Consider the following 11155-nt stretch of genomic DNA (forward strand, 5'->3'; position numbering starts at 1 on the left):
AAGGGCAGAGAAATCAGATAAGTCATAGGTGTAAACTGTGGGCTAGAGTTCTCTGTGAAGCATCTGTGCTTCCCTACAACCTGGGTCCAGACCGAGGGTTGATTTTACTGTGATTCGTTTAGATGTTGTTCAGACAGGTCTCATTAAGGATCTCTGAACCTTCTGGTATTGGGAGGCTGGCAGAATGCTTTGGGCTAAATTTAGAAGCCATTTGAAAATCGTGTCTTCCAGTGGGGGAGGAGGAAGGGAATGGGGAAGGTCTGCAGATGCTCAGCGCTGAAAGTCAGGGCCTTTGTTGAAGCACTCAAGTGGGAATTAGGCATAAATGTAAGCATGCAGTTCTTCAGACCTTGGGCCTGATGTTAAGCTGTATGGCAGGCTGCGGTGGAAGAGGGCCCTGCTTACTGAAGATAACAAGCAGGGAAGTTAAGTCGGCGAAGAGAGAATTAGAACAAACAAGGGAATAGGGGAGAGGCAAATATGGAGTCAGGAGGGGCTTTAGAAGCCCATCATTTCATCAGAAGCCTACTTTGCTAAGATTGATGTTGCCTTAAAATCCATAAAGGACTTTCTGCTTCCCCACCCTAAAACAAATACCCCATAAGGGATGATCCTGCATTGAGCAGGAGGAACAATATGACCTTGTGAGGTCCCTTCCAGCCCTGCTTTCCTATGATCCTATAACACCTCTTTCTCTTTCTCCTATCCTGGCTCACAGTCCCAGCTGACTTAACAAACCCAGAAAGCGTTGTGGTCTCTGTGACAAACGTCACTGCCCCAGCAGGGTCCCAGACTGTCCTGCCCTGCAAGAGTTACCGCATGGTCTGGACCCAGGACCGTCTGAATGACCGCCAGCGTGTGGTCCACTGGGACCTGTACAGCAACTATTATGGAGATTACAAGTCGGAGAGGCTGTGTGATATGTACTCAGCTGGGGAGCAGCGAGTGTACAGCTCCTACAACAAAGGGAGGATATTCATGCCTGAGAACGCATTCACAGATGGCAACTTCTCACTGGTGATCAAAGGTACCAGGAACCAAAGCAATCTCTTTCCCTTTTTGCTTCTGCAAGAGCTCAGCTCCATGAGCAAATGGGTCTGTCTATGAGAGCTATTGTTTTGCTGAGCCTTTCCAATAGGAATGTCAGCCTGATGATATCATTTGAGACATAGGTTTCTAGACCACACGTGAAGGATGTCCGTTTTAAAACAGAAGCTCCTCTTGCAACCGCTCTGAGAGTCTTAGGCTGTGTGCACTCTGCAAACTTTCCCTGCCTGGCAGTGGGGCCCTCAGACCTGCTGTGCTGCACCACACGCACTAATCTTGAACCAAATCAGTGCAGTTTAGTCTGTACCATTCCAGTGAGCTAACTAGCTTTGTGGACTGACAGTACCAGTTAGCCCATCTATGCTACCATGCGCACTTGGTTTCTTGCAGGGGCTTTCAGGCCTCCGGAGCTGCAGTATGAGACCTTAATCACTCTGCACCACATCCTCTACAACCATCACTCAAATACAGACGACGGTTAATGCACCTGAACAAGAACGGTTCATTGTACCAGACCCTGTTTAACCTAATTTAAGTCAGTGTGCATAAACAACCTAAACCAATTGTCAGCTTGACATTAACAGTCATTTTCCCATCCTTCTGTGCTAGATCTCGCCGAGAGTGACAAAGGCATCTACTCCTGCAACCTCCACCATCACTACTGCCACCTGTATAAGACGGTGAAAATCCAGCTGGATGTCACCAAGAAAGGTAAAGGTGCATGCGCTGATGTAGGAGACGGGTTTTGTTTCCTTGCTGCGGGGGGCCTTGGTCAGGCAAAACTCTGGGTACCAAGAGCCCTATGGCATGTGTATTGCCCACTTTAGTCCCAATCCAGCCCAGCGCTTTGGGCAGGGGGATCTCTGCTCCTGATGCTGTGTCGTTGACATGAGGAGCAGGGATCCGCACAAAAGGCAGGGTTCTACCCATGTGGCAGGCCCTGCTGGATTGGGACATCCTTGCAGCAAGTGAACTCATTGCTGTATATCAGGAGCCATCTGTGCTCACTGCAGCATCTCCCTATGTCCCAGGCCTCCATTTTATTTGAAGCATTTATTCATGAGCCCATCTCCTGGCTTACTGGGCTCACACCAAACCATGAAAGTGACCTATTATATTAAATGCTTATGATGGACCCCCCACCCACCCACCCAGATTAACTCCCTGGCCTGTTTCTGCCTCAACCCACCATTAGAGAAACCTCCTCAGCAACAGCAAGTCTGGCCCAAAAGACCTGTCTGGCACCATGGTCTCCAAAGTTACCACTCCACCATGACGAAGGAAGCCCCCGCTAGCAAGCATGACTTGCATCCAGGCTAGACAGCAAAGTTCCTTGGAGCTGCCAGTGACAGGACCTTGTCTGACCTCAGTGGTTGAGATGGCGATGCCCACCCTCCTTTCCTGCTAGCCTCCACCTTGTCAGGATAGAGCGCCAGGAAAGAGATGAACCTGCCTATGATAAGGAGGCAGCAAAGCACTTAGTGCTTTTATCAACCTTATAGGAGGCAAGGGGATGGTATACAGAAGGGGCTGCATCATTTCTTATGTTCAGTCCCCAAGTTTTCCTTGATTCAGTCTGCCTCCATGAGCCCCCATCTGCTTATCAGCAAGAACAGAGCACAAAGCAGTGATCCTGCAGCTTCTCCAGTAATTAGGGCATTTGTGGGCAGCAAAGCATTTCCTGGAAGGAAACTGCATAAGGCATTTGGAGAATTGGGATGCAGCGCATTGAGGCTGAAGGCTATTATTCTTAACCCATGCTTGGTCTCTGGAGGGAGAACAGCCCTCTGTGTTTGTAGAGCTAGGCATGGACTGCTAGCTACAAGGAAGGTAGGATGGCCCCGAGGGTAGTCCACTGGCCCGGTGGGCAACCTGGCTTCAGCTCCTAGCACTTCCACACCTGTACCCAACCTGGTCTGACTTTGAGAGAGTCATTTTGCCTCTGAGCTTGTGAAGCCCATTGAGATCCTTGGTAGGAAGGTGCTATAAGAGTGCACTGGATGACAGGGAGGCTGCCGGATTACTGGGGGCAGGGGAATAAAATTAAAATGAGGCTGCACATGCAGAGCTGTGTGTAGGTGAAGTACAGCTGCAGTGTATTCACCTGGCTGCCCCCTATGTTGTTCCTGCAGCCAAGGCAGTGAAGAATTATTGGGATGGTGAGAAGGAGGTGCTTGTGGCCCTGCGGGGCAGCACAGTGGTGCTCTCCTGTGTCAACCGAGACCATATCTGGACTGAGCGACACAGCGAGGAGGAGCAGCAGGTTGTCCACTGGGACAGGCAGCCCCCGGGGGTCCCACACGACCGAGCCGACCGCCTCATTGACCTGTACGCCTCCGGCGAGGGCCGTTCCTATGGGCCGCTCTTCATCCAACAGAGGATGAACATCACCGAGACTGCCTTTGCCCTGGGTGACTTCTCGCTGAAGATCTCAGCCCTGGAGAATGCGGACGAGGGCACATACTCCTGCCACCTCCACCATCACTACTGTGGCCTGCACGAACGCAGGATCTTCCGGGTCTCTGTGAGTGAGCCGGTGAAGAAGGTGGTGAACCTCACTAACCACAACACAGCCCCAGCTCTAGGTAGGTGGCCCTGGAAGGGGAGGTTCTTCTGCACGGGCATGAGCTGAATGACTACTGTTCCAGCCATGAATTCAGTGAGGGTAGCTAAAAGGGAAGGCAAGGCAGGCCTGTGGCCCAGCTTCCCTCCAGCTCAAAGGGACAGACATAGAAATAACTCTGCCAAGTCGTCTCTGCTCCCACAGCAGTCCTGGGTCCTGCCTGGGCAGGCCAGAGACAGGGAGGGGTATGACCAATGCACATTTCTGCCCTCATAATTTAGCATCTCTGCAAAAGTCACATAAGCATCCCCTAAAGTATCCCTTAGGGCTTCCTCAGACTGAACCAGGGGCTGCAACCCCCTGCAGATGAGGCTCAAACTATCACTCTTCTATCAATGTCTGGCTTCAGAGAAGTACCCTCCCTATGTCCTGATGTTGGTGGGTGGCAAACATTGCTGCTTGAGGAAGACACTTCTGCACAGAGTAGAGGCAACGGCAAACCCTGGGGAGCTGTGGTGTGCCTGCCTCAGCACGTTTACCATTTTGCACTTCCATGTTTTTGTCTGGAGCAAGTCACCATGTGACAGCTTTCCCAGCCCCCAAACCAACCCTCTCATCACTGGTAATCCCCCCTCTTTCTCCCCCCCAGCAATACAACCCCAGAGTTTAATAACATTTGAGCCTTCTGGGTATAGTTCCTTATTAACAGTGTAAAATATTCATCACGGTTGAATATTTATTGGCTGCTTAATACTGAATTTAAACATGCTTCATCCATTTTTAAACAGGTCTAGTCTGCATTAGCAATAGGCTTTCCCCAGTTGCCAAGGCCTGAGCCTTTCCACAGGGACACAGGCCAGTGTCCAGAAAATGCAGGCACTATCAACTAGAGATGGCTGAGGGGACACAGCTTACAGAGAGGCTGGACATTCATATATCAATCTCTCTGTCTGTGCCCTTTAAGCTGGCATTTCTTGGCACGGGGAGCCACATCCAGCTGATATCAGTCTGAGGGATTGTCCAGCAAGAAGTAAGGTGTGTTTCTGTAGTTACTTGCACTAGTCTGGTACTGAACAGGGTCTGCCTAGGCAAGTGTTTGAGAAACCTTGAGAGTGGATAAAACCTGTTTCATGTGGCAGGACTCTCTCGCTAGTCATGCATCTTGCATCAGGGATCCAACATGGCCCTAGCAGCAAGCTCATCACCAGTGTCTTGGCCAGCTGTGTTCATTACATTGCACTGGTTGATGGCTTTGCTGTCCTGATGGTAATTCCAGTAAGTGTAATTGCTGACTTACTCTGGGTAATCACATTATGCTTCCTTCTGCTGTCCCGTGGTCACACCAAATGCATCTTCTGCTCCGGTTCCTCCGAGCTCTTGCTTTAGCATTGCTGCATGCCGTCCAGTGGCTGCTGGTCTCACCCCAGCACTAGAGGCTGGTAAAGTGGTATCTGCAGAGTTTGCTTTTCAGTGCAAGTCTGTTGTGTACTTCAGGCTGGAAGGTGCTATATATATGCAAGGTAATATCGATAGCATTGGTAAGAAACCCCACTTTTGGGTTTGTGACAGGCAAGAAGCATGAATGAATGGATGATTCCAAGGGGAGACAGACAGAGATCCCTCATTCAGACTGGAGCAACAAACTATCTTTCTGCCCAGTGTTAAATGGAGTTTCATTTCACTTCAGCAAATAGGATCACCAGAGCTTTTCCTTGGGACACTTTTATGTGTTGTTACAGTGCGTGGCAGTGAATACAAAAGAGCTGCCCTTCTTCCCTTGTTTTGAATGACGTCAGGTGGCTGTAGCCAGATGGAGGGGTGGGCTCATAGGCCTTATAGTGCACTTCAGTCACGCAAGCGGCAATGATGTCTAAGCTTTGGAGCTGGGGATCAGGATACCTGGGCTCTGTTATGGCCATGTCACAGTGACTTGCTTTGTCACTTGAAACAGATCACTTGGGTCACCCTCGCAGCCCTTGCTCTTGTGGAGTAGGGGTGATTTCCCTGGGCCTGTGTGGAATGAAGGCAATATTTCCTTGCCTTGCAGAGGTGATGTGATCTTTCACTGGCTAATATTCCTGAAGCACTTTGAGATCTCGGGTAAAGGGTGTGCAGCATGACCCAGAGAAATAGCAGAAAAGGGTGCATCTAGCTTTTTGAAGACATTGGTCCTAACTCATTCATTGGGCTCTTCTGGTCAGTGCCAGAAAGAGCAGATTGAACCCACTCTGGTGCATTGGCAGCCTTCCCAGTGACTGCAGCAGAAGGAGAATCAGGCCTAAGATTGTGCCGTTCCTCCTCTCCATTATAAGAGCATGTAAATGGAGGTTCTTTGTTCAGAGCCCTTGCTTAGCATCTCTGTGAGGAGGATCCCTGATGGCTTCTTTGTGTACAGGCCCTGATCCAAAGACCACTGCCTACAGTAGGGTTTGGCCTGGGCTGGGTGAGCAGGAGCTGCGCGAGAAGGGCTTGGGCCCCCTGGGAGGGAGTGCTTATCTGGCCTGACAACGCTGCACTGAGAATCTGCTGAGTTGCTGGGAATTTGGAAGAAGCTGAAACGTTTCTTGTGCCTGTTCCAAGCCCTTTCCTGGTAAGCAGCTTGCTTCTGCTTCCAGAGCAGAGGGAAAGGTCATCCAGGTCAGAGGGAAAGCCCTGCTCTTTGATGGGCCAGAGGAATAAAAGATACCCCAAATAAGCCTAAATGTTAGGAGATAACAAACCCAGAGCAGCGATCTTTCTCATTGAACAGCTCTGGTCCCAGGCGTTGCGCCAAGGCCTGGAGCCATTTTCAGGCAGGAAACTTCATCTTCCTATTAAATATAAACTTAGGCTCTGTTCTGCTCTGGGTCACATTTGTGTAAGTCTGGAGCAAGCCCATTAATCTGAGTGGTGTAACACTGGATTTGCATTGATGTAACTGAGAGAAGAATCAGAGTCTTTTATCTCTTGCTCATTGCAGAATAGTTCACAGATTCATGCTCATTCCCCTTCTGGCATTTGGAAATATAAGGCCAGATCCTCAACTGATGCACTTTGGTATAGCTGTATTGACTTCAGAAGCTAAACCTGCAACTAGTTACCATGATAAGGTGCCTAACTTTAATCACATCGGGTGCTCCGAGTGGAAATGCTGGAATGGGTAAATCTATATGCGTGCTCCAGTTTCGCAGAGTAGGGGGTCAAAGTTTGCATGCAGTAAAAGCATCTGGATTCCATGTTTCTACACATCAGTTCCGTACTAAAATAATTGGCTCTGTTGGGATCACCAAACGATTCCCTTATGTCATGCATCTTGGCTTGGGATTTGCCAAGTGATGGCTCTCATCTTTTAATCCGAACCTAAACATTTATCCCATTTCAGGGAGAGGGAGGAATTCAGCTGTCAGCTAAAATCAGGTCTCTGTTAACCCTCACTTTGAGGTAAGTAGGCTAGAAAAGTGCAGTCGGCAGCAGCCAGCTCCACTGATTTGAAGGCTGGAAGGGACCTTTCTGATTATCCATTCTGACTGCTGTGGAATTTGCCCAGTAAGAATATTCTTCCTTTAGAGAGAGCAAAACCTCCGGTCTCAGTTTTCCCTGTGGGTATATGTGGGATGTTTAACTACATGTAACAAGCTGTTTTCATTGAAATTGTAAAAGCTGCCTTGAAATTCTTCTGTTCCCATCAAGGTTTGCACAAGTTTTCTGTTGAATGTAATTTTGGGGCAGCATACTGCATTGTTTAAACAAATCAACAGTGAAGGAAGCAAATGGATCCTTCTTTCCCCCTCCTGTTACTTTTCTACTGCTGAGGGACATGAAATGCTGAGTTTTGTTTGCTGGGGGTACACTCAAATGCATCCTTTTATCAGCAGAAACTCAGCACATGGTAAATCAGTGCTGATCGCTCCCCATAGCAGCCCTGAGAAATGAGCACAAAAACTAACAGCCATCATGAGACCTCTTTTGTCCAGAGTGGTGCTCTGAACTTCAGCAAGGGGAGCCACATCCATAGGGCAAAATGGCTATGAGATGGTAGCAGCTGAAACAGAGCAGAAAAGTTAATTCTGGGGTGGGGGAACAACTAAAGCAGATTATTCAGTGGACATCAGATGCTTCGTTTTGGATATGGATGCTAGGTTACATTCATGGCTGGCCTCAAGTGCTTTAACCTGGGTTTATGAAACTCCCTCTGGACATCAGTGGCGTGCTACGCCGTACCTGTGTTAAGGATCCATCGGCAGGGATCGGACAGCAGGGTTTGGAGCCTCGTGTCTCGCCATCAGTTAGTCTGATTTGTGAGAGCACCAGCTTAGTGACTCTTTCACTGCTGGCTATGTTGGCATTGGCTTGTTTGGATGAACTGTGCAAAATGTTTTGGGGAATTTGGGAATGACGAACTGGATTGCATAATCCAGCAAGTTTGGGTCTTGCTCCTAGCAGAAAGTTGCATCACCAAAGCTTACACCTGGGTGCAAAACTAAGCTACAGAAGAAAATGTGCTAGAAACTAGATAGAGACGTGTTCCTGGCTCTGTCACTGGGCTTCCGAGTGACCTTGGCCAGCCTCAGTTTCTCTACTGAAAAATGCTTTGAGATCTATTGAAGAAAAGTGCTGCGTAACCTACGGGAGTTAGTATTGCCTCATAATATAAACCACAAGAAGCCCAAAGCCCTTTCAAAGAGGCTCCATCACTCGCTATGTGGTTGAAATTCCTGGAGCTGACAGCAATTGAAGTCCTCCCCTGTCCAGCGGGCGATAGCATGGGAAGGCAAGAGCAGCTGCATTTACAAAGGCTGGCACCTGGCTCCAACATCTGCCCGCACGGTTGCTGCCTCTGCACAGCAGCCACGGCAGCCTTTAATAATCCCAAGATTTGTTACAGCCCAACTGCTGTTTACCGTGTTTACAGCTCTTCAAGCAAGTGTTTTATTTTTGGCCTGACTGTGGTGACAAAAGCTACTTAGTCCATCCCCGGCAGTGCCAGCCAGCAGCTGCCAGCACAGCATCGAGCAACAGCAGTACAAGAGGGAAGGGCAAGCCGATCCGACCAGACAGCACTCGCTGAGCCTCTTGCTTTTCCAGTCTTGCTGCTGGCATCAGCAAGGCCCAGGTTTGGCTTGCAGCTTTTTGGCCCCATCTACCACAATATGTTTCTTTTCTTTCCTTTTTTTACAAACAAAACAAACTCCCGTGTCCCGTAGCCAAGAGCCGTCTGCATTTCAGCAGTGCCTCTCATGCCAGGCTTGTGAGGGCTTCACAGTATTTAAATAACATTCTTAGCAGTTATAGAGAAAATCAGCCATCTCCCCCTCCTTGAAATGTGGAAACTGAGACGCACAACAGCCTAAAGATGATATTTGTCTGAGATGATTTTAACGGTCCTTTCTCTGCATGTCTACTCTCCCAGGAATGAAAGACCCGTCCCCCGTCTAAAGTTGTCATGAGAGTGAATTGCATGTTAAGGACTGGATCTGACCTTGTCTGCAGCTTGAGGGTGTCTGATGCGCTGGTCCGACCCATTGAAACCAGAGGCCCATCTTAGGAAGTTTGGAGCTGAATCTGTCCTCCTGGGAGGTTCAGGTGCATTCAGGTCCAGGATATGTGTTTTTAGGCCCACGTCTAACCACATTTCTTTCACAAAGTTTAATGAAGACTAACAAGTGCTTGCGAGTCTGTCCATCTTGCTCTGCCTCTAGGTCATGGGTTCCCAGAATCCCAACCTTTTCATGCTGCGGACCGGCAAACTGCAGACCAGCAGTGACCAGCATACTGCGGGCAGGCAGCCAACCCTTTTTTATACTCGGTATAAAATACTTACACTTTTATACTCAGTATAAAAAAAAGGCTGCTGGTCCTCAGCATGCCAGTCCCTTCTGGACTTCCAATCTGGCAGCCAACACTTCTCTGGGGAGAAGGGTTGGGAACCCCTGCTCTAGGTACCAGAACGCTTTGCCTTTTTCAGCAACACATTAGTCCCAATTTATTTCCCAGATCGTAATGATTTATGCCTCGTGACAAGAAGATGAAAATGAAGGCTGAATCCGGCCTTGGGCAGGCTGATCCGGCACGAGGAGATAGGGAACTTCATCCCTTCTGCAACCTGTAGAGCATCATGAGAGGAAAACAGCTAACATCCGAGGAAAGGACCTTGAGGTCCCCTGCAGCCCACTGATCCCATTAGTCTAACTCGCCAGCCTGTGTACCGCAGCCTCAGCAGGACACAGCCTGCGGGCTAGGGCTATGTCTGGCTGCCAGTCGCACATACCGCCGTCATTAGGAAGCACCACCCAAGCACCCTGCATTGACGCTCAGGGAAGCAGCGCAGTGCTCGACCTGGCCCCACCTCACCGAGTTCTTCCTTCTTAGTAGGAGTTTCTCTCACCGAGCGAACACCAGAGAAGTTCCTCTTACCTATTCCCTGCCTCCCCTAAGATCTAACCCAGAGACAACTATAAGGTTTCCTGATTCCTCACTGCCTTAATTTTCCATTTTAATCTAGTTTAGTGTGTCTCAGTCCCCAGGAGCCCTGGATCACTCGAGTGTTTAATTAAAGTTTGGCTGATTGACTCAGTGGGCTATTTAAATTAGGCCTGCTGTAATTGGGGTTCTGGACAGAGCCAGGCACAGTCCGCGCTCTCGGTGGTTCGTTAATTGTAGGGGATATGGAGTTTCTGGACCTTGACTGTGTTTGCAATGGAGCTGAATAGTTCAGAGCGTTCCCAAACGGCCTGAAAAGCAAAACCAGCTGTTGGAGTTATGATGAACTCACTGGCGAGGCTCCGCAGTGACATTCTTGTTGCAGGCGATCATCTTGGCCCTTCAGGGATACCGGGGGCAGCACTTCACTTAAGGCAGAACGACTGAGAAGGTGTCAGGGCGAATAGCCTGTGCTAGCAAAGCTGGGGCAGCTTGGGTCAGATCCCAGGGGGTTGTGTGCTAAGTAAAACAAATTGCGGGGGGGCTTCAGCATCATCCTGGGAACCATTTAGTCTGGGCCACACAGTTGCTGCCCGATTTGGCACAGCCCCTGCTTTGGACAGATGCAGGCTGCAAGCGTCAGCAGAAGGATGGAGTTTCTTCCTGGGCAGGGGGAAGTGTGCGTGGCTCCCGGGAGCTCGTTTGTTTGTGCCTTTAGCTCCTGTTCTCACACGCACGCAAGCAAACTTGCAGAGGAAACTCTGAGCCATGTTCTGCTCTCACTCATGCTGTCTATGCCAAGCTAGGCAGCCCACGTACCCACCTCAAGAGGGATGGGGGGCAGCATGGAACAGAATTTGATCCCAAGCTAATTATCAAGCGTGCACTGGGGAAGCAGAGGGACGGGGAGCTTGCCATGCAGCGGCAGTAGCCTCCAAGGTAAATCCAGGATTCCAGGCTCCTAAGTCCCCACGTTAGCCATTAACAAACTCAGCCTGGATAGACTAAAAGGCACAGTCACTGTATGGAGGTCTCTCCCTTCCTTTTCCCTTCTCCTCTGGCACTGTCTGGGGAGGTGACTCCAGAGAGGCCTGTAAGTTAGATTTCCTGCCTGGTGCTGTGTGGGCTCCCTCCGTCTCCAGGAGA

The 11155-nt window shown here is 49.6% G+C and overlaps 1 protein-coding gene across 2 annotated transcripts in view; it reads left to right on the forward strand.

The window, feature by feature from the left end:
• Nucleotides 1–11155, forward strand: part of MXRA8 (matrix remodeling associated 8) — a 31874-nt gene that overhangs the window by 14016 nt on the left and 6703 nt on the right. For both annotated transcript variants that reach the window (XM_059716909.1, XM_006263009.4), the window contains exons 3-5: nucleotides 719–1027; nucleotides 1657–1758; nucleotides 3180–3632. In XM_059716909.1, the coding sequence (XP_059572892.1) occupies nucleotides 820–1027; nucleotides 1657–1758; nucleotides 3180–3632 (763 nt within the window). In that variant the 5' untranslated portion in view covers nucleotides 719–819. The remainder of the gene's footprint in view (nucleotides 1–718; nucleotides 1028–1656; nucleotides 1759–3179; nucleotides 3633–11155) is intronic.

Source organism: Alligator mississippiensis, chromosome 13 (genome assembly GCF_030867095.1).
Source record: "Alligator mississippiensis isolate rAllMis1 chromosome 13, rAllMis1, whole genome shotgun sequence".
Lineage (NCBI taxonomy): Eukaryota > Metazoa > Chordata > Crocodylia > Alligatoridae > Alligator > Alligator mississippiensis.